This window comes from Hemiscyllium ocellatum, chromosome 1 (assembly GCF_020745735.1).
Source record: "Hemiscyllium ocellatum isolate sHemOce1 chromosome 1, sHemOce1.pat.X.cur, whole genome shotgun sequence".
Classification (NCBI taxonomy): Eukaryota; Metazoa; Chordata; class Chondrichthyes; order Orectolobiformes; family Hemiscylliidae; genus Hemiscyllium; species Hemiscyllium ocellatum.
The window spans coordinates 159,149,869-159,174,106 of NC_083401.1; the positions used below are offsets into that span (position 1 = coordinate 159,149,869).

The 24,238-nt window shown below is 38.1% G+C and overlaps 1 protein-coding gene across 2 annotated transcripts in view; it reads right to left on the bottom strand.

The window, feature by feature from the left end:
• smad1 (SMAD family member 1) overlaps positions 1-24,238 on the bottom strand; it is a 92,916-nt gene that overhangs the window by 63,088 nt on the left and 5,590 nt on the right. For both annotated transcript variants that reach the window (XM_060827147.1, XM_060827138.1), the window contains exon 2: positions 9,676-10,308. In XM_060827147.1, coding sequence (XP_060683130.1) covers positions 9,676-10,075 — 400 coding nt within the window. In that variant the 5' untranslated portion in view covers positions 10,076-10,308. The remainder of the gene's footprint in view (positions 1-9,675; positions 10,309-24,238) is intronic.

Below are 24,238 nucleotides of genomic sequence, written 5' to 3' on the forward strand. Positions count from 1 at the left end.
GGGTTGTACAATTTTGTAACACTTTTGTCGAGAAAGCAATGGTGGCGGAGTCGTGAATATTTTTTAAGAGAGAAGTCAATAGATTCTTGATGGGCAGGGGAAATATAGGATTATCAGTATTTGTTACGAATGTGGAATTGAAAACACAAGCAGATCAACAAAGATCTTATTAAATGATGGAGCAGGCTTGAGTGCCCAGATTGTGTAGTTGCAGCCATCCTGAGCCAAAAATCTCGAGAAAAGGGCCGTTTTTTAGTCATCTTGTCAATGGAGATCTTGGCTGAAGTCTAAGTACGTAAATGAAATAATAAAACTTTGACAAAACATTAAAACACAGATTCTTATGTATGCAGCAAGTTGATTTAGGACATGCAAACTTCTAAATACAGAGTGTTACTATGCTGCTTTATTTTTATTGGCTTCTGATGGTCACATCAATTTTTCAAGTGTTAAAATAGGAGTCACAGTCCAAAACATTTTAGGGTTAGTTGAAGCTGATTAATACATGTTTCAGATTTTTACTTTAGTACAGATACCATATTCAGTAGTTACTCTGAAACATAACTAAGAATAATGTGGCATAGGCAGGAGTATACGTGGAAATGAGCATACCTCAAGGATCCATTTCAGATGCTATTAAAAACATGCAGTACCCAGAATAAGTGACTTTTGACAGGATGCAAACAAAACATTAGTTTATGCAAAATACCAACTGAACAAAGATCAATTAATAGCAATGATACTCTCAGTTTCAAAAAATACCTAACAGTTTATGTTTAAAATCTCACTACCTTTTTACCCTGCATACCTTGTTATGTAAACCACCCAATCTGATCCTATGAGCAAACAAGGAACTCTAACTGCATTGTTAATACAATCATTTCAAAATTGGCCTTTCTTGCCCAAAAACAGCAATTTAACAACCATAAAAACTAAGCTAATACAACACAATGTAAAAAAACCATCACAAGGTGCTTGATGGAAGTAACCAGATACAAAAGGATGTCAAGCTAGGTAAGGATCATAAAGTAACTAAAGCTTCAGTCAAATAAGTCATTTTAAAGGAGGATCTAAAAATGAAAAGGAGGAAATGGAGAAGCTAAAGGATATAATTAGAGACCAAAAGGGCCTGGATGGCATGGTCACCAATTGAAAGACAAAGGGAGGACAGACTGATAAAAGGCAAGAGTGAAATGTAGTATTCTTCGAGGAATGTAAGGCTGGAAATAATTTATTTAGAAGGGAGAGACAGTAAAGGAGTATAATAATAAAGACAATTAACATGAGCAGAGACCTGTAGGTTGAGGCACAGGTGGAAGACAACACAGTACAGCAGGTGCAGGAGCAACAGGTAAGCAGGACTTGAACCAAGGTAGGATAGGGCCAGCAGAATTTTGAATGATCCAAGGATAAAAGATGAGAAATTGTCTCGGATGTCAGTTTGAATGACGTTTGCTGAGGCGAGAAAGGCATGAAAGAAAGTTTCAAGTGCCGAGAGAGATGGACGTACTGGACAAAGAGGATGATACATCTTTGACTGGGGCATATTCCGTACCGGCTGAGAGAATAAAAATCCAATACTCACCTTTACTTTACAGGATATTAGAGTAGCCAGCAATTCTGTTTGCCGTTACTCAGCCAGATTTGAAGTCTAATGCTAAACAATTTATACACCAGATACACTCATCCTAATCTAAGTAATAAGATAAGCAAAGATGCAGGAGGTAATATGTTAAAGGAGCAGAGGTAAGAGATTGAATTTTGTGGGTATTTTTGAAGACAGAAGAATCAAGGGTAAGTTTAAGGTGGCTCATCGTGGCAGTTGAGGGGCAAATGGTCAAAAAGAGAAAGCTCTTTAACATTAGCATCAGGTTGGAAAACAATGAATGACAATTTAATATGCATGCAATCAAGGCAAGAGGTCGCAGGTGACATGAGCTCAGGAACGGCATATGCAAAGATGGGATAGGAACCTTAGCTGTGTTTCCTATACTATTTTAAGTTGTGCGTGACCCCAGACGTCAACAAAATCAAAACTGCATTAAAGCAGCACAGTATTATTCAGTAACTGGGTTTGCACGATGCATTATGTAATAATCTATCACATGCAAATGAAATCAGTATTTGAATCTTTGTACAGCAGTTATTTCATGTATTTACAAAGGTTTCAGTCAAGCACTCCATATTCTCAGAGTGAAGGCTCGCTGAAGGTCCACTCCAGATTCTTGGCCCAGGATTGTTATGCAGGTGCCATAACATAGAGCACCCTTGTAAAGATAGCAGGTGGGAACCCAGGCCAAACAGGAGAAAACATGTTGCAAATGTGACCAGCATACACGTTTATAGAGCTCCTTGCTCACCTGCCAAGTTTATTCATTTCCCTTACAATGTCATGCTTCAGGGAGGGACTAAAACAGAACATGGGTTTGCCAGGAACCATCAGAGCTTCAGAAGAGAGGAGGCTAGCAAACTACAGTCCGGCAAGTGCTGGACTAGATAAAGATGCTGTTGCAAGTGAAGCCTTGTGAACTGATCAGCTTGCAAAGGGAAGCAACCAAATGAGTGACTTCAACAGTGACAAAGCGTTAGCTGTTAGGGGGTGAACAGATGGACAAGGAAAAGAGATTTAACACTTCAGACAATTGGGGGAAAGGGATCTTTCACAGTAATGTGTTTTGGCAGAGATCACGGAGCCTGATAGTGCCTGGTGTCCCAGTCAAATTCGTGCATTGTCAAACTAATTGTGGATCTCGTACGATCAAGTCTGTAGCCCACAGACTCAACAAAGTAGCATAGGAGGCTTTACCAGGAGAATTAGCAAGATATTAGCAAATAGTAGGTGGAAAACATAAAATGACATACAAAATGGAAAAAGAGCAGTTCACTCATTGTAAAGGGAGGACTAATGGTTCAACCGTTGATGCATAGTTGTATTTAACTTGGAAGAAAGCCCATCCAGGAGCAGATACTAGGAAGTAGAGTTGAAAGTGGATTGCAAGAATTCACTGCGAATCCTCTTGCAAGGATGCCTACCTTGAAGAAGTTCTCTTCTCTCCACAAGAATCTGAGTCTCTCTCACACTGCAACCCCCAGGTCGTCTCCTCTGCCCTGAAGATCACCTCCATCCTCACCCCCATTCATCTATCGTACTCGTTGCTACTTTCTCCCCAGCCCCTTCCATTTATCTCTCTGCTCTGGAGGTTTCCTGCCTCTATTCCTGATGAATGGCTTTTGCCCGAAACGTCGATTTTCCTGCTCCTCGGATGCTGCCTGACCTGCTGTGCTTTACCAGCACCACTCTGATCTAAACTGCAAGAATTCAGAGTCTGCCCGATTTGTGATCAACATCTGGGAACTGATGGGCTTGTTTGACAGAGTAGCTGTAAATACAGTTTAAGAGCTCATTGGGCGAGGTTAGCAAATCTTTAAGATCCTGTCTTGCAGATTACAATTCAAAAGCTTTGTTTGCCAACAATCATTGAAATTTGACCTGACCTTTTTTCATTTGTGTGTCATTATGAGGGTTTAGCTAGTTTTCAGCAGGAAGTAAAGCTGGACTTCACAAATAGGGAGAATTTCAACTTTGGTGTTGAGCTCTGAGACAGCAATGTCATGATAGAGTAGTTTGGGAATTTCCTTATTTTTTTTCCTTTGATAAGGTGATCCTTAAAGTTTTTGATCAGGCCTTTTGGCATTTGTCCAAATACTACTTTAAGAGACCTTAAGAGTGCAGGTTCACAGTGCCTCGACAGTGAAGTCACAGGTAGGCAGGATAGAGAAGAAAGCATTGGTATGCTTGCCTTTTTTGTCAATGCATTGAGTATAAGAACTGGGAGGTCATTTTGTGGCTGCACAGGAAATTGTTTCGGCCAATTTTGGAATAGTGTGTTCAATTCTGGTCTCCCTGCTACAGGCAAGATGTGGTGAAACTTGAAAGGGTTGAGGAAAGATTTACAACGATGTCGCCAGGGTTGGAGAGTTTCAACTATAGGGCGACACTGAAGAGGCTGAGGCTATTTTTCCTTGCTTGCCAGATGCTAAGGGATGATCTTAGAAGTTTATAAAATGAGGGGCATTGGTAGGATGAATAGCCAAAAGGTCCCTTCCCCAGGGTAAGGGAGACCAAATCTAGACAGCACAGTGTTTAAGGTGTGATGGGAAAGATTTAAAAAGGACCTTACGGGCAACTTTTCGACACAGAGGGTGGTGCATATATGGAATGAGCTGCCAGAGGAAGTGGTGGCGGCTGGTACAGTTACACCACAAAGACATCTGGATGGGTGTACAAATAGGAAAGGTTCAGAGGGATATGGGCTGAATGCTGGCAAATAGGACTATAAATAATTTAGAATACAGGGGAACCTCGATCATCCGAATATCAATTATCCGAAAATCAGATTCTCCGAAGGAGATCTCGAGGTCCCGACATAAACATTACATCAAAGATGTGCTTCCAACACTTGATCGTGACTTTTGTTTAAAGTGATCAAAAGTGCTGCCCTGAACAGTCCTGGACTGATGGGAGCACAAGCACGGTCTCTAAATGACTGACCTCCCACCCCCCCCTGTCCCCACACTTTCCCTGGAGTTCTACACAGCGGTGTCCCCAAAACCCTCCTTCCCCAGATAATCTCTGAAGGGACAGTTTATTTTCCCAGACTGGTTTCCATTTGAAGGGGGTGGGCAGGGTATGGTGTTGGGGACGGTGTTGGACAGGATTGGATGGCAGACGGGTGGTATTGGACGGGTGGGCAGGGAGCGGGAAGTGGTGTTGCATGGGGTTGGGAGGATGGGCGGGGTCGGTGTTGGACAGCGTGGTGGGGGGGCAGGGAGGCAGTGCTGGACAGGATTTGAGGGGTGGCCGGGGGCGGTGCTGGGTATGGGCAAGGGTCCTCATTGGAGGGCAGATGGGGGGGTGGTGTTGGACGGGGTTTGGGGGGAGGGCAGGGGGCGAGGGCAGCGTTGGACAGGATTGGGGACAGGGGCTCGCGCGCGCGCTGCGTTGCTGCCTCGTCTTCTGAACAGGGAGCAGACTTTACAGAAATTTCCGAACTCCAGAGGAAAGGCATTGAATAAATTAACCGAATAATCAATTATCCGAACGAAATAGAGCCCACCCATAATCAAGATTCCTCTGTATATGGTCGGCATGGACGAGTTGGACCAAAGGGTCTGTTTCCATACTATTATGTCTGCAACCACTTTACTTGAAGATCCTGGGATGCACGTCATCTGGCTGTGGGACTTGTTTAAATGCAAATTTTGACATTTTCCCAACAACTGTCCCATAGTGATGGTGATTATTTAGTTACCCCCTCATTGTTGCCTCTTAATTTTCAAGTTCATTATGTTCTGCATTATCTCCTTAATATTCAATTCAAATACTTTCCTACAACAGGTGTTAGGCTAACTGGCCAATAGTTACCTACTTCTGGCTCCCAACCCCTCCTTTTTTTGAAAACTGATGTTATATTAGCAGTTTTCCTGGTCTCTAGAACTTCTCTAGAATCCAACGATTTTTGGAAAACAATTAATACGTCCACTATCTCGTTTGCTACCTGTTTTAGAATACAAGCCACCAGGGACAGGGGACTTATGTCTTTCACTCCATTAGTTTGTTTAATACTATTTATTTAGATGATGGTGATGGTACTTCATTCCTCCCCAGTACTTTTTTTTTAGCACTAATGAGATGTTCAAAGTATCATCAACCATAAAGACTGATGCAAAATATCTATTCAACTTCTCTGCCATTTCTTGTTCCCTAAAATCATTTCCCCAGATTCATTTTCTAAGGGGCCTATGTTTATTTTGATCTCTCACTTTTTATTTTCCTGTCTTTATTATCCTGAAACTTCTCTTTTACTGGATTCTGAATTTATCCCAGTCTTTGAAGTTATCACTGATCTTGGACTCTGTTTTTCCTTTCAACTTTATACTCTCCTTAACATTCGCGGTTGGCCATGGTTGATTTATCCTTCTCATTCCCCCCTATTAGATGTGTTTGTGCTGAGAATCAGGAATTAGCTCCTTAAAATGTCTGCTATTATTTGCTTGATGTCATTCCTGCTCATTTATCTGCCCAGTTCATTTTAGCTAGCTCATCATATATCAGAATAGGTAAAAACAATGACTGCAGATGCTGGAAACCAGATTCTGGATTAGTGGTGCTGGAAGGGCACAGCAGTTCAGGCAGCATCCAAGGAGAAGTAAAATTGGCGTTTCGGGCAAAAGCCCTTCATCAGGAATACAGGCAGAGAGCCTGAGTGAAGAGATAAGGCTCTCTGCCTGTATTCCTGATGAAGGGCTTTTGCCCGAAACATAGAATATACTGCTCCTCAAATGCTGCCTGAACTGCTGTGCTCTTCCAGCACCACTAATCCAGAATATATCATAGAATCCCTACACTATGGAAACAGGCCATTTGGCCCAACAAGTCCACACCAATCCTCTGAAGAGCATCTCAGCCAGATCCATTCCCCTACCCTATTACTTTCATTTCCCTGACAAGTGCACCTAACCGACAATCTCTGAACACCATGGGAATTTAGCTTGGCCAATTCACCTAACCTGCTCATCTTTGGACTGTGGGAGGAAACTGGGAGCACCCAGAGGAAACCCACGCAGACATGGGGAGAATGCGTAAACTCCACACAGAGACACTACAGGCTGGAATTGAGCCTGGGTTCCTGGTACGTGAGGCGGTTGTGCTAATCACTGAGCCACCATATGACCAAAAATTCCCTTTAACTTAAACACAGTTGTTTACACCCAAGTTTCTTACTATCAAACTGCACATTAAATTATGTCACACAATGGTCACTACTTCCTTGGGAAATTTCACTCCAAGGTCATTAAACCAGCCTGATTTCCAATAACCAGATCCAAGATAGCCTGCTTTCTGGTGGGCTCCATGACATTGCTCTAGGAAAATATTGCAAATGCACTCAAACTTGTTATCAAACATCCCTTTACCAATTTGATTCACTCAATCAACAAGTTTAAAGTCAACCATAATTGTTGCTCTATTCTTTTTACATGCACCTTTTACTTGATGATTTATTTTCCCAGACTGGCTACCATTTGGAGGACTGTACACTGCTTCGACCAATGTCTTCTTTACTTTGCTACTTTAAAATCTCCACTCAAATGAATTCTACATTACCTGAGCCTATATCTTTTCTCACAACTGTTCTCATTTCATTTCTTATGGACTTCCCTCTGTCCAAAAAGGTCAAAACATCCCTAAAATGTTAAGTTACCACTTTTGATCTCCTTGTAGTCATTACAGAAACATGGTTAATGAGATCATATTAATTTATCCTCAATTTGTGCCATCAGTTTGTCCACCTTATTTTGAAGGCTTTGTGCGTTTAGATACAAAATCTTAAAATCTGTTCTATTATTGAATTTCTCTCCTTCTCAATATAATGTCATGTTTATACACAAATCATCTCTCCTTTGAAGGCCTTCCATGTATATTTACTTTCTTTGCATCAAATATATGCAAAGTCAACATTACCCTTGATCTATTTCTGCCTATAAAATTCTGCCCAAAAATTATGATGTGTCATCTGTGCCTGCCAGAATGTGGTGCAGCAGGTATCACTTTGAAATACATGTCTTATTTCCATGGCTTGAGTAAGCTGTCAGTGTTTATATCAGTTGTCATCTTGCCCATGGATAGATAAGAAACCTGCAGTACTCACAATTTAAAAGAGGCTTACATCTCAAAAAAAAGTTGGGCATCTTTAACGAATTAATTACTGAACTACACTGGTTAAGTGAAATGTTCATTTCCAGTGGAGGCTAGGAGGAAGACATTTTTCCTTTAAGAACGTGGTAAGTGGGCAAGTAGCTGAGTATTTGATGGTTCAGATTTTCACACTACAAACATAGCAACAAATCTGTGGAAAGAACTTCAGTGATTTGGTCACAACTACTACAGCAAGATTTTTCATTTTAAACACACTACACAGCTCCGCACAGCATAAGCCTTCCCACCACCTCTTGCCACTCCCTTCTCTCAAATCACTGTAATCAATGAAAATAATAAACAATTGTTTTGTTTCACTATTACAAATGGAGCAGCAGATCAGTGTGTCAGAAGTACCAAGGAAACTAATATTGAATCAAAGATAGGAACTAACCAAAATTAATATGGTCATAAATAGCAAATACTCAGGGTTGAAACAGCCTTGTCCTAAGGTTTTAAAGGAAGTAAGCAGAAACTTTGCAGATAATGCTATGGTGTGCTCGGGACTTCAGAGTAGGTTAGAAAATTCAGTATTCCCTTTTGATATTTTTTAACACAATGAAAATCAAGAGAGAAGTCAGTCTCCAGAAGAAGGGGGGGGGGGGCGCGGAACGGACTCCGCTATACCGCTTTCCTTCATTGGCATTACTCATTACACTTCTTTGCCATACACCACCTGTGTCGTTCTTGTCCTTTGAGTATTAACTAGCTCCATTTCACATTAAATACTTGAAAATTTCCCTCATATTTCCAGTATAATACAGCAGATAAACTGCTGGTCCTAAGGCATGCTGTAAAGCATGCACATTAAATTTAAATTTTGGTTGAGAGGAAGCTCAATCTGTCAATAAAAACTGTCTTTCATGGTGAGCACAAGTAGGGAAGCTCCAAAATGTAAAAACTTTTAGCCAATAAATAGTGCAATATTAGTTTTTAAACTGGGGATTATAATTTGAAATTGGCAAAACCTTGGGTGGTCTGTTCAATTTATTTTGCATCATAATAGCCAACATTCTTCCAATTACCTAAACTTCGAAGAGCCAAAAGTTGGAAGAGTAGATATTTTTAACCAAGCTGTCCAGGCAAGTTACAATACATGACTGGGACAGGTAGGATTTAATCCCAGGTCTTCTGGCCCAAAGATAGGAACACCACACTGTGCCATAAGGCGTGTAATCTATATGGTTCCTTAGACTTACCCCACCATCCGAAAAAGTCACAACTGAATTAATAATTACCTTAAGTTGAGCCTGTCCCCATAACCCTCCATTTATGCCAATTACAAATCCATCTAATATTCAATGACACAGCCTAGACTACACTGGAATACAGAAATTCCCAAGATGGCCTAACATAAGAGAAGAATTTTCTCTTTTCATCCCCATCTTAAATGGGTGATCATTTATTTTGAATGCCACACAAGAAACTCTCTCAAATTCTTGACGTTTCAATAAGTTCACCACGTGAATCTTTTCTAACCTGTCCGTCTTTAATATATGAAGATGCCTACTTAAATAAGGAGATTTAAACTGTATGCAGTACACTCAGGCGGTTGTGCCATGGAAACCCTATATTTCAGGGTTGACACAGGGCTTCCTCCAAAGCTAAACAAATGCAAGTTTCTGTGCTTATGCTCAATACTATGGAAGCGAGGTGAAGTGATAATTAAAACCACGTTCACATTAAAAGTTTCAAACCATAAATCTACTCTATTGGATAGAGCAGATTTGGAAGTATCCAAGAATCAGCTTGATTAAATATCCATTAGGAAAGTCTGACAAAAAAAATCAAAGACATGGACATACATTCAGCTACTTATTAACTCAAGGAAAATTCTGTCCACCTCCAGACATTTTGCCTTCGGCATATATATTCAGTAATTAATATTCTATCACACATAGATTAACCAAATGACCTACCAGGGCTTTCAACTCGTTTGTAGTGGTATGGATTAATGCAGACCTCTTTCTGTTTTGAGCCAAATGGAAATTCACAACACTCTAGTGGTTTCAGTTCATGATGACTTTGAAGATCTGGCCATCGCCACACCCGACAATAAATTACATGCGGTAGTCCTTTACGATGTGATACTTGAAGTCGACCATCTAGAGAGCGGGGAATAGTGACACAATTACTGGGCTGGCCTGGACTGCTTAGTGCCTTCTCCAACTCCTCCATAGCTCCTTTCTTCTTCTTAAGTTTTTTGACTAGTGCATCAACAGCTTTTTCTGCCCACTTTTCTTCCTCATCGCCTTGCTTCCAGCCCAGTAGGCGTTTCACAGCTGGGCTGGTAAATGAGAACAAACTTGCCATCGTCATCCTGACCAGTTTTTGAAGCCAATAGCAAGTATGCTATTGTGTATAAGAAATGAACAGAAATTCTGAACAAATGGTTTCTAAGAGTACTATTTTAAGCATCAAATCCACTGGAGATTATGAAATTCTGTGCACTTTTATTTGGAATGTCCCAAAGTACTTGTTTGAAAAAAATCCGAAGGCAGAGAGAGTCTTAGTTGTGTGATGGAATGTGTTCAGATATTTTTCTTCTGTATCTAAAGAGAAAACAAGAGATTGAAAAGTTAGTCTGAGAAAATCTTGTTCAATATTATCTGATTTTTATTTACAGCAATAATTAAAATTATCTAAATACTCCAAACCCTTTCAATGCCTTCTGAAGGTACTGTGTAAAAAGAAAATTTGGGGGACACTAAGTCTGGCACTTAGTGTTTACAAGCATTATTGCTAACAAGCTAGAACTGCAGTTAGCAATTTAGATATTAGAATTGCAAGATTCACCTTGTATAAATTAACCAGCTTCAAATTCCATTTTGGTTTCATGGTAAATGAATTGTGAAAGTCTATTCATGATTTTATTTAGAAACACATTAGTGTCATCTAAGAGTTTCAAAGTCAAAATAGCTGGTCAGACACATACATCTAATGGTTACATGCAGATTCAATCCAATTTCATGTACAGTACTTTGTTATTCTTTCATGTCTGCTTCTGAATAAAGTACAAATAACATTTTAAACTTGCAATATTCCTACTAAAGTGTGAAAATTTAAGCAAAAGTATCCAGATTTAGGAAAGGGTATTTTTACAGCCCAACGTGACAGATGAATCAGGATTCAGATCTATTCCCAAACGTTTTTCACAAAAAAACAAAAAATATTTTGACCTTGGCTGAAAAGCAGTGATAACATAGTCGATTCTGAATCAATGCTGACTTTCTTACTCTCCTCCAATTCCCACTTAGTTAATACCATCCATCAAGCAAGAGGATATGCAGTTAGTACTAAATTAACACTACCATTTTTTTTAAAAAGTTACTTGGTCTCTCTAAAAAAAACATTTGTCTGTAAACTAGTTTTGACAAACAACTTATCTCTCCGTGTTAACTAAATTATATTCCAAGACAAGAAAATTATCAAAAGTTCAAGTCAGAACAGCCTGAGCCAGGAAGGATTTGCTAAAATTACTTCCATCAAACTAATCAAAGGGGAACAAAGCAAAAGGGAAGCTGACTTGTTGCACTAATCATTCCACTTGACAATATGACTGCAGTATTCTGGAGCAAAATGTCAAGTACTTTCGGTAGCAATAATCATATTATTATTGATACCAGGATTTCTTATATGACAATAGTTATGTACTTTTCAGTGAAGCCATTAACTGTTAGCAATTTGGAGAGTCATTGAAAAACACAATGGGCTGAGAAGTGGCAGATGGAGTTTAATTCAGATAAATGAGAGGTGCTGCATTTTGGGAAAACAAATCTTAGCAAGGACTCGTACACTTAATGGTCAAGTCCTAGGGAATGTTGCTGAACAAAGAGACCTTGGAGTGCAGGTTCATAGCTCCTTGAAAGCGGAGTCGCAGGTAGATAGGATAGGGAAGGCAGCATTTGGTATGCTTTCCTTTAATCGGTCAGAGTATTGAACACAGGAGTTGGGAGGTCATGTTGCAGCTGTACAGGACATTGGTTAGGCCACTGTTGGAATATTGCTGCAATTCTGGTCTCCTTCCTATCGGAAAGATGTTATGAAACTTGAAAGGGTTCAGAAAAGATTTACAAGGGTGTTGCTAGGGTTGGAGGATTTGAGCTACAGGGAGAGGTTGAATAGGCTGGGGCTGTTTTCCCGAGAGCATCGGAGGCTGAGGGGTGACCTTATAGAGATTTACAAAATTATAAAAGAGGCATGGATAGAATAAATGGACAGGCTTTTCCCTGAGTTAGGGAGTCCAGAATTAGAGGGCAGAGGTTTAGGGCGAGTGGGGAAAGATAGAAAAGGGACCGAAAGGGGCAACTTTTATACACAGAGCGGGGCACATGTATGGAATGAGCTGCCAGAGGATGTGGTGGAGGCTGGTATAACTGCAACATTTAAGAGGCATTTGCTTGGGTATATGAATAGGAAGGGTTTGGAGGGATATGGGCCAGGTACTGGCAGATGGGACTAGATTGGGGTTGGGATAACTGGTCGGCACGGACAGGGTTGGACCGAAGGATCCATTTCTGTGCTGTACAAATGCTTTCTTCCCCTTTTTATTAAAAAGATTCTAAAATGCAGCACTTTAGATTTCTATCTGCAGCAGTGGTTTCAAGGGCTTAAAGTGAAATAACTCCAAGACAGCAACAGAGGCTGAACACTTTACAAATTAGATTCCCAGATGCTATTACACTAGAATTAAATCAATATAGTAAAAGTCTATTAAAGGATGCCCAGTGGCATAGGACAAGTCTATTTCTAGAAAAAAAATTCTCCCCAGGATAAAGATCCCCTCATCAATAATTTGAGGCAGCTTAAACGTTTTTAAGAAAGGGCATCATAGGCTGAATTAACTTTCAAGCACCACTTCAGCAGCAAAAAGAACTTCAAGCAGACCAGTTGCTGTTGGATACCACCCTGGTCTGCTGCAATACACACATTTAAAGAACAGTACAAACAGCGACTAATGTTGAGCACAGCTTGTGCTTAGTTGTTGCAGAAGTTATGGAGCACAGTGCATGCTTACATCTGGACAAACTTAGGGACAGTGAATGGCTGCCAGGAGCACTGTGCCCATCAGAACTTCTAACTTTAAAAAGGTTGCATTCAAACACTGGTAAAGAAATGCAAAAAAAGTTTTGTAAACAAGTGTGATAATTGGAATGGATTGGGTTCTTACTCTGATTCTTCTAAAATGAACTTGACTGCACTGTGATTATTGTTCCTCTTGATAAATTTCCAAACTCAAATGCTAACCATGCAAATCAATGCTTTCATTTATGGTCAGATCAGACAGTGGCTGGATCAAACCCAAACTACTCTCCACTGTATGCACCACTTGTGAAGTGGAATCACTATCCTGAACCAGAAACTCAGGATGCTCCATTGCTTTGGCATTTATATTATGCATCTCTTTAGGAACCAATTAAGGATTTGCAAAGCTAATCTGAAAAAAAATGACAATGCTTTGTTGCAGACTAAAAAGGATTATCCAGACTTCTGTAATTCCCTTCATTGTGGTTCCCCCCTGATGGCACACAGTATTAGACATTTCAGGCATAATTATTGGAAATAGATTTCCCTACCAGAAATTCAAAGCCTAAGCTCTCCAACCCTCCAAGGTAAGATTTGTTGGTGGGCAGAGATAGAAGCACCATTCCTCTCATGTTGAGAGGGGAAGGGAGGGGAGCTGCTTAGAGTCGAATTCAAGTAACATAAACCAAAATAACAAACAATAGACATAAACTGCAGCTCAGTCAGCACCCATAGACAAAGATGGGAAATCTTACAAAAAGAAGTGGCTTCAGAATTAATACAAAAAATGTAACAGCATCAAATTTCCACAAAGCAATATGGAGTTGGAAATGGCAAGATATATTGTATTTACTAAGGTATACTTTTTGCACACATATGACATACATCAGATTTATTTTTGAATAGGCACGATAAATATTATTAAAATACAAAGAACACAACAGAAAACCCCAGAGCTTCTGCCCCTGAGAATAATATAGCACACGATGAAACGTTTTTATTCAAGAGCAGCAAGGGATTTGGCTTTGGGGGGGGGGGGGGGGGGGGGGGCTGGGTGGTGAGAAGAAAAATCACAACTAATATTCTCCTTTTTCCAAAAAATCTTTTCAAATAATGAAAGGGTGCAAGATGAATATCATTCTGAATACCTGCCAGAATGCTGTGGTCATTTTACTGGGACAGGAAGAGATGAAGGTTACAGTTCTGAATGAAGGATACTGGTAATTCTGGCACTGATGAAATTATGGCCTGGATTTTGCATTCTGAATAAAATGACAGCATTTTTGCTGCCTTAGAAGAAACTTGTACATAAAGCTCACAAGGTAAATGCCAGATTTTCACTTTTTTGACATGAACTTTATTCAGACACTAGCCGCAGAGGATGTTGGTCATCAAGTAGTTGAAGAGGCCAATCACACTGAAAAGTTCTCAGAGCCAACAAACCAGGGCTAACAGATCTTAGCATTCACTTTTTCTAATTTTAGAAAAAATAAACACTAAAATTGAAACACATTCAAGGAATTAATGTACAAGCTCAATAATTCTGAAATGAGAACAGGAAGCTCACTGATAGAAACTTCCAGATTTCAATGTTCGATTGCACACGTACAATGACTAGAGGTACTACATTTCCCACATATTGTTAGTGAATGACCGTTTCATCTTCATTACCAGTACAAACCTGGACCAGTATTTCTTCCTTTCTATTTCCCTGCACACTCAGAGGGAATGGGAAAGAGAAAAAGAGTCATCAAGTGCAAGATAACTTTTGAGAGCTCATAACAGGAGATTTAAATTTTTTAAAAAACCTAATTCTTCAGTTGCAGAAGTTGAGTTCTCCTTTAAAACACTCCTAATAAAGGATCATCTGCATGCAGCTGCAGAAAGCAAGTCAACTATAATCTACAAGGGAATGGGATACCCAGCTGCAATACTTTCGCCTGGAAATGTACTTGTCTACATTCAGGTCATCACAAAGCAATTCTGCCCCAACCAACTACATTTGCTGATAAAATATTCATGATCTAAAAAGAAGCCTAAATCTATGCCCAACTCCCATCAGATAATTATGCCAAAACAGACATAATAATGGAGACTTTAAGTCAGATTAGTTATAGAATGAGAGTTGATAAAAATAAAACATAACTATCACCAAGAATTACTGTTATTTCAAACTAAGCTGTTTTTTGTCAACAGTATTCCTGCAGGATGAGGAGTAGCATCCATTACTGTAACCCACAAGTCAAAATTTTAGCTGAAAATTCCTCAGTTATGACTTATCAAAATAAGTATCAGGAGCTACCATAATAAATTATTTCAGCAGTTTGTTCTTTAATCTCATTTATCTTTTAACTAAAAAGAAATTTTGGTATCTCAATCAGAGAGGTTTCAGGTGTGATGCAATGAATCTTATTATTTTACTTTGACTTTAAACTAATGCAACATTTCTATATGAACTGGTTGAAAGAAGCAGAATTGAGTACATGTGATGAATCTAATCAAATTAAAGATCTCCGTTAATGATGCAATTGTTTAAGTCTGTGGCAGTTATGCCACACAGATCACGATCACTCAAACACCGAAAAATACTTTAGCAATTTAAAATTGAACTTTTCGTTTTGTTAATTTTTTCTAACCTTCCATATGCAGGCCATATTTTTCTTGATACCATACTAAGCCGCCAAGAGATTCTTTACAACTTTAAAAGCACCATACAAATGCTAGGAAGGCAGGAAATAGAGGAGAAAAAGGAAATCAGTAGTAATCAGAGAAATACGTTTCAAGAATTAAAAAGGGTAAGTCTAAAAATTAACAAGACCTGGGACATCTACAACATAAGGTTGACTGAAGCTCTTACCAACTGTCGTCAACCCAGGAATAAAAGCAGGGACCTTCCTAATATGTGAATTAACCAGAAGATAAATTTGTTAAGTTATTACAAGGCCTCAAAATATAGTATTTCTTATATTTGAAAAGTAAAGACTTCACAGAAAAACATTAATTAGAAAACATGCAACACTTCAGCAACACGGTAAGAAGTTTATTGCTTTTTCTTCAGTACTTTATTGGCTTTAGGATAAACACTTGAGATTTTGATTTATTTTGCACCATAAGCTTAAATAATAACTGATTATCAAAACAACCCTCAGGCCACAGAATTGCAATTAACAGATAACTAAAACACAAAATGACAATCTTACCTACACTGAATAGTTTGATTTGAAAACTAGGTAAAGATTTAATAACAGACCTCTGGAGCAGATGGGACTTGAAGCAGGGACACTACCACTATGCCACAAGAGAGCTCCTTTTCATTGTAAATAAGGAAACTAGTGATAAGGAAACTATGATCTGTAGGAAAGAAAGAAAATGTTTCAAACCCTACAAGCTATATATGGTCATCTAAGAACTTTCCAACATAGCCACCAACTTCTACTTTCATTGTTAACAGCAAAAGTTAATTAATAGAAAAAAATTGAAATTGTGTTGTCCCATACAGTTTGTCAATTGCTGCAGAACCCTCAAAAAGTTTACTTTTTTAAAAAATACTTATCATTCATACTCTCCCATTGCCAGTAGAAGAATTTTAGCATGCATATGATATGGCGTACAAACTGACAATGGCATCAACAGCTCTGCCACAATTGCCAATTTCAATCATATATTTCAATGTATGATTCAAAATCTAACAATCAAATTTCAGTCGAAGTATAGATGGAAAAGATAACAGCATTGAGTACCGGAGGTAGGGGCCGTACAGGACATTGGTTAGGCCACTTTTGGAATATTTTGTTCAATTCTGGTCTTCCCGCTATCAGAAAGTTGAGAGCGTGGAAGGTTTCAAAAAGGTTTTACAATGATATTGTCAGGTTTGGACGATTTGAGTTATAAATCTTTCCTGAACCCTTTCAACAGCATCCTTCTGATGGGAGGAAATCAGAATTGAAAACTGGTTAGGCCACTTTTGGAATACTGTGTTCCACAGCGTGCGTGCAGGAGCAAGAGAGCGCGCGCACGCATAGGAGCAAGGTTCCACCTGTTGTCGAAACAAACCAACAGAGTCTGGAGTAAAGAATTGACTTCAACCAAGTTTTGCAGACTAGCACATTCTATTTTACCACAAATCAAAGTTGTGGACAAAGTACTGAATTTTAACAAAATACAAAAATCAGATTCATCTGAAATTAACTATGAAATTAAAAGGGCTCCCAAACACATTTTCTTTTCAAATGAAAATGTAATCTTGATAATAACTAACTCAAAACTCAGTCGAAGTTCAAAACCTACAGCTTTTGGTTTTCTCCAAAAAGAGAAAAATTCATTTCAATTTTACATCCTCATTTAGCTGTAGAAACCTGGGATCAAACAGAAAACTCTTCAAAATACTAACTTTATAAAGACACAAATCACTCCTTTAACTGGGCTTCATCAAGTCAAATGCTCTAATAAGATTTTGTTAAATTCTTTGCAAGTCATAACACATTTAGGATGATTTATTAACTGCTTGCAGGTGAGACCTTAGCAATAGTGCAGATGCACTACAATATCAAAGTTTCATAACATTTTAAATAAGCTTGCCAAAAGTAAAAAATTATGAGCAATCTTCTAACTCTACATATAGCCTTCAGGCAAACATCCAGATGCATTGGAATTTATCCAACTAGTTCCTTTAAAATTCAGTCACCTTTCACCCATTTTTAGTACGTTTGCAACAAGTACCATTCTCCAGTGACTGATGTATTTTAAGCTGGTTTCATAAGTTAAGCAGCAGCTGCATACTTCAGCTTAACATTCAATTATCCACCACTTCTCAAAATCCTAAATGAGAGGTGGTATCATCGCTGGACTGTTAATCCAGAGACCCAGGTATTGTTCCAGGGTTTGAATCCTACCATGGGAATCTGGAATTAAAAGTCTAATGACCACTATGAATCCACTGCAATTGTCAGAAAACCCCAACTGGTTCACTAAGGTTCTTTAGAGAAGGAAACTGCCATCCTTGTGTGGTCTGGCTTATGGGTGATAGGTTGACTCCTAACTACCCTCTTGGATGGGCAATAAATGCTGGCCAAACCTGCAATGCCCTCATCCCATGAATAAGTAAAAATAATCTGAAGATACTACAGCAAGGAAGGAGGACTAATTTGGATCTTTCCATGACCAGTTTTTTTCCTACCTTCATATAACCTGAGTAAAAATGTAAAACATTGATAGACAATAGATGCAGGAGTAGGTCATTCTGCCCTTCGAGCCAGCACCACCATTCATTATGATCATGGCTGATCATCCTCAATCAGTATCTTGTTCCTGCCTTATTCCCATAACCCTTGATTCCATTATCCTGAAGAGCTCCATCCAACTCTTTTTCTGGAAAAACAAAAGAACGGCATGTTTCTTTGCAATTTTGGTGAGGTATTGCTTGTAACTGATCTATGTAACAATTGAGTTAAAGCTACTTGCTTGCACTTCAAAAAAAAAGTCGAAAGGTGTTTCATTTTTATTCTGGATTATAAAGAAACTGAACTGTCATTTCTATTTTTCTAAAATGTTGCGTTGAAAGAAACTAATGAGCATTAATCTCATCAGTTGTATCACAGTTGATCAAATATTCCAGATAGATAATCAAGAGGTCCACATGTAAAAACACATATCAAGTAATAGAAACATAGCAAGAGGTATACTGTACATATACCATAAATTACTTAAATACTAATGTAACCTTGCCTAAAATAAAAATTAGCAGCAAAGAACATTCTTTCTTACACCCTCAACTGACTACTTGAAATTGTAGCAGATTGAGGCATTTGAAGAGAAACTGAATCAACTGTTGATATTTTGTCTGGCCATCTGGTGGCCCTCAGGTTAAATCACCATCAGTCGTTTCTCTCTAATGAGTATAGCCCCTGTGATCTGGTAAGACTATGGCAACATAACAACCGAGAGTATAGTTACATTGAGGTAAATAAATTAAAATCTATAATTGGTCTGAACAATACAGTAAACCATGGCATTGGAGATAATTTTTAGCAGTTTATCAAGAGGACTGGTTATAACAAAAGTTTTGTTATAAATATTATCTATTTGGCTGAAAAGTGCACAGTAATATTTAAACAACTTTTAAATATGTTTACAGGTGCTGTTAACCTATGAAAATTTAATTTGCAAAGAACCCGATGGTCACAAACTGGCAAATAAAAATCATGAAAGTCACTAAGTTTTAGTTCCATTGGGAATAGGAGTACTTTTGCAGGCAGGGCCAACAGTCAATATATGCTACATTATAAATACAAATTACATGAAGCAAAGTCATGCTTTCAGATGTATTTCAGAAATTTAAGTCCCATTGTCTGACAGATCGTTTCTGAAGCTCAATTAAACCTTAAGTATCTTAAAGGAAGATGGAATAAGGAAATAAAAGATTAAAGTAGCTTAGCACAAAATTATATGCTACCAAAGACTAAAACGTTCATTAATAATGTGTTTTGCTTAGATATCATATAATTTTCAATTCCCCCAATGGGAATTTCTGAAGTTCAGGCATTTTGTTTGTAAATCAACAATACCCAATTTCATGAGGTCACATTAAACTAAACATCATCCATCCACTTGAATACCAACTTTTAAAACATGCAAAATTAATGCTGGTCAAACTGGCAACAATACAGCTGAAGGTGAACTGCAGAGCCAAATACCACATCAAATTACGCTGACTCAAATATCCTCCAGGACCATGATCTTTCTTGCCAACTGGAGTGAGCACCCTGCACCCATTATAAACCTAAAACAAAATTAATCTTAGATGACACATATGTTCCTGTAAGAACTCCACAGAAAGGTGTCATATTTATCACATAGGGGGATAAAGGGGAAAGAGACAGAAAAATCAATTCAGCATGGATGACCATATCTAAGTGCAACTTTGCAACTACATGCAGTACTTCAAAGTCCCCATTTTTACTTTAACAGAAACATTTTTTCTTCCATAAGTAATCAAGCATCAGTTGCTAATAGAGGGAACTCAAGCACTTAAAGACTAAAAGAAACAACCAAAATATACAGATCAAGTAAAAAGGTCAAAACACCAAATTTAAAATCACAGATAGACAGCAGGCTAGAAGAACACAGCAAGCCAGGCAGCGTTGGGTGGTGGTGAAGTCGATGTTTCGGGTACATTTAGATATTGATGTATTTTTGTCATTTAAAGAGTTCCAATTTTACCTATTCAAAGCACAGTACAGTGGTCTATACATTTGCAACAAGATAAAGATGAAAATCTGTTTGTGAAACTTTACCATATTTCTAAATGGTTAGTGAATCTTACAACCTATCACTGAACCTAAGTGTTGCAGATCTGCTCCACAAGCATCAAATTAGAACTGCTTTTTAAAAAAAAAAGGTTCTGAATTGCATATTTTACTGATCATGAGCTAGGCTTTACAGGAAGATTGACATGCAAAGTAATTCGACTATTTGAAAGTGTTCAAACTTCGTACCTTATGATTCTGTCATGGTAATATATGCAAATTATCTTCCTAACCAATAGACATTATTTTCACATTTACATGAAAGCTATTTTCTTCATATTTTCCATCTCTCAATCTCATACCAATAGAACCACTGTTTGTGTTGCTGATCGATCAAAACTGCTCCTATCAGAACCTCAGCTTGACAGGAATGTCATAGATAAAATATATTCACGTTCTCTTAGATGATTAAGTTATACTGTTCACAAGAACTGCAAATTACTCTAAATTCCTATCACCCACCCACAAGAGCTCATACATCTGAGGTAGTGAAGATGTGAAATAAACAGAAATATCAAGAGAAAAACAAGTATCTTGTTAGCCTTGTAAATCATAATAAGGAGGTGCCAATGTTAGACTGAGGTGGACAAAGTTAAAAATCACACCACCAGATTATAGTCCAACAGGTTTATTCGGAAGTACTAACTTTTGAAGCGCTGCTCTTTTGTCAGGTATGGAGGAGTGCTCCAAAAGCTAGTACTTCAAATAAACCTGTTGGACTGTAACCTGGTGTTGTGAGATTTTTAACTTTGTAAATCATACATTTCCATTACTGTGACAACTGACAGAATGCCCAAAATATACAAATTTTTTTACATACAAATCTGGAGCAGGAATTGGCCAAAGCAAACTACAACAGTAGGATACAACCATATAGGTTCAAATTATGAAATAGCAAATTTAAGACAATGTGAAGAAATGAATCTCTTCACAAGACTGATCACCACACCACAGTGGAACACTCAAAAAAAAAGTTAGAGGTTAGTGGATGCTACAACAGCAGGGGTGGCAAGGTTCTCTTGGATGGATAAACTGAAGTTAGCATAAAGTCAGAGGAATTTACTTTCATCTCCAAAATACCAAGCAAAATTTTTAATCTTGCACAAAAGTTACATTTGGAGTTTATATAACTAGAAGCGAGAACAAATTCTTTGCAGTATCCTTTCAAACAAAAGCTAATGTAAATATGGCATAATGGTTAATACAACTAGAGACTACTACTGTAGATCCACACTCAAAATCAGCACTGTTCAAAGACCAGACATGTTTTTTTGTTTGATTTCTTCTCTTTTTAAAGAGTTCGATGATGTAGGGAAGCAGTGAATCCATAAAAGAAAGAAGTTATTCAATCCAATGTGTGAGAACTGAATTTATACCCTAAAGTGTTTGGCGGTCACATCATTTGGTCTTCCCTATTCAGCAAATTAAGGCATTCCAATCTGAATTAATATGTTCCAATGTTTTGTTCTGAAAAACCAAGTAGTGCCAATATGGGCATAACCTCAATTCCAAGGCTGACAAGCTCATGAACATCAGTCCAAAATAATTTTGCTTTGCACCAATATCAAGCTGTCCAAGTCTAGAATCAGGGACCCATGTGATTCCATAGCAAAGCAGGGAGGATTCCTCATTTTTTGTAATGACACTGCTGCCTTCCAGCTGCCTAATAAGACTGCCAGTGAGTTTAAGACAGTAATTCAATCTTGCAGATCTGATGTTCACTCAATTTACAGCATGAGAATAGCTCAACTGAATTACAGTCTTGTAACTCACCACCAGACATTTGTTACCCTACACAGAATATAGATACATGGCACAATAGCATGAGCATACCATTTGACCCTTTCTTTAACTGAACTGGAATAGGTCACGAAGTGATAGCGCCTGCACAGGAAAGTCAATGGTGTAATATGGGAAATACTAAGAACTCAATTATCATGATTTCAGTCAAGAAATCTGAAGTCAATTTTTTTTTAAACAGATCAAGGAATTTTTATTCAGATTTGTTAAGATTGTATAATCTTGAATATTTAATAAAACTTATATAATAAAATCTATAGTCTACTCAACACTCCAGACTAAAAAGACTGAATGGGGCAATTTGATTTCACATTCAATCGAATGGGTTAATTACTGCATCTGGGATAATGGGCTCACATCCTGAATTTCACTGACTGACCTGATGTAGACTGGAGTATCATTTTGCACAATTTCTCAGCTGTAAATCAATTGAGGATTTCAAAGAAGGTTGAAGAGTCTGATAATGACGCTTTCGGTGCGGTCTCTTGGGATTCCATTTTACAAAGAATGTACATTATTTATAAAGACTAGCTGTGTGCCCATTAAAGCTTTTAAGCTCAATAAACAAAAGCTTTATAGTACAATTCAAGCGATCTGCGTGAACTCAAATGTTTCTTTCAAGACTGCACCAACAATTATAAAGTACCACTAATTGTCTACTTCTAACGATAGCGAGAAAACTTTCACTGCTCTGACTATTACAATAGTTTATTCAAACTGGATCTCCTAAGAACACAGCATACCATCATTCCTGCATTACAATGGATTACGGCTATTTTTAAATCCATGAATAGGGCTCTCTCACGCCATCTTTTGACAAAGGGATCAACTGAACTATTAAGAAGAGTGATTTGGAGATGCCGGTGTTGGACTGGGGGCACAAAGTTAAAAATCACACAACAGGTTTAAATTGGAAGCACACTAGCTTTCGGAGCGTCGCTCCTTCATCAGGTGGTAGTGGAGGGCTCAATCCTAACAGAATTTATAGCAAAAATTTGCAGTATGATGTAACTGAAATTATACATTGAAAAATTGATTGTCTATTAAGCCTTTCATCTGTTAGAATACCGTGATAGTTTCACTTCTTTCATGTGTAACTATCACGGTATTCTAACAGATGAAAAGCTTAACAGGCAATCAATTTTTCAATGTATAATTTCAGTTACATCAAACTGCAAATTTTTGCTATAAATTTTGTATGTTAGGATTGAGCCCTCCACTACACCTGATGAAGGAACAACACTCTGAAAGCCAATTAAACCTGTTGGACTATAACCTGGTCTTGCGTGATTTTTTAACATTAAGAAAAGTTAATTCCTGCCAAGAATCCACAAAGTTGCAGAGCTACGACGAAGGTCAATTAGAAAGTGATTTGAAAAATCAAATAGATTTGTCACAGAATAACAACTAAAAATGTTATCAATGTTTCACAAACATGCAAAGACAGTCAGATATTCCAAATTAATTGATAAATAGTCCAAGCTCAGCTTAGTTACCACATCTCCAACTTTTATTCCACCAAAAACTATAAATTTCAGAAGTCAAAACCGTCTTGACAGGGTACAGATACAGTATTCTAGGGCATACTCCTCATTTATAAATTCAAACTTATTTCTGGAGTTTATAAAACAGTCTTTATGGTAATGGTGCACATGAAGCTGGAGTATATAGCAGGAAACTCAATCAAAGTGAGGAAGACAAAGCAGCTGCTGAAAATTAGTAATTTCTAGTATTTGGTTTTGAATTATAGCATGGTTCCAGGGTTCTTGAAAGTTATTTATTACTCAAATGAAGTAATTTCGCAGCAACAGTTTCTTAAATCTGTTTGACTACTTTCAATCTATTTAGAATGTGACTTACAAATCTGCCAACAACAAAATCCTCTACATTTTAAATACATTCATATTGCTAGCCAATGCATAAACTGCAACGAAACTCAAAATCAGATTTGACCACAAAATAAAAGCAGCCCTAGTGACTAAAACATTTTGTCCCGCTGCAGATGGTTCCAGATGCAGGTTTTTCCCCTTTATTTAAAAATTCAAAGAATGAGGATGAAGCTGGCCAGGCTAGCATTTACTGTCTCTCGTAATTACTCTGGAAAATGATGGTGGTGACCTGCCTTCTTGAAGCACTGCAGTGTAGACACCCAATTGTTGATAGGAAGGCACTTCCATGATTTCAACCTGGGCAATTGAGAAGGAACAGTAATAAAAGGTCTAGTCAGAATGATGAGCATTTGGAAGAAAATTTTTAGGTGGTGCTCCCTTGTCCTTCCAGGCTGTATAGGTTGAGACTTGGGAAGCTGTAATCTAAGAAGCCCTGCTGAGTTACTGCACTGAATCTTGTAGAT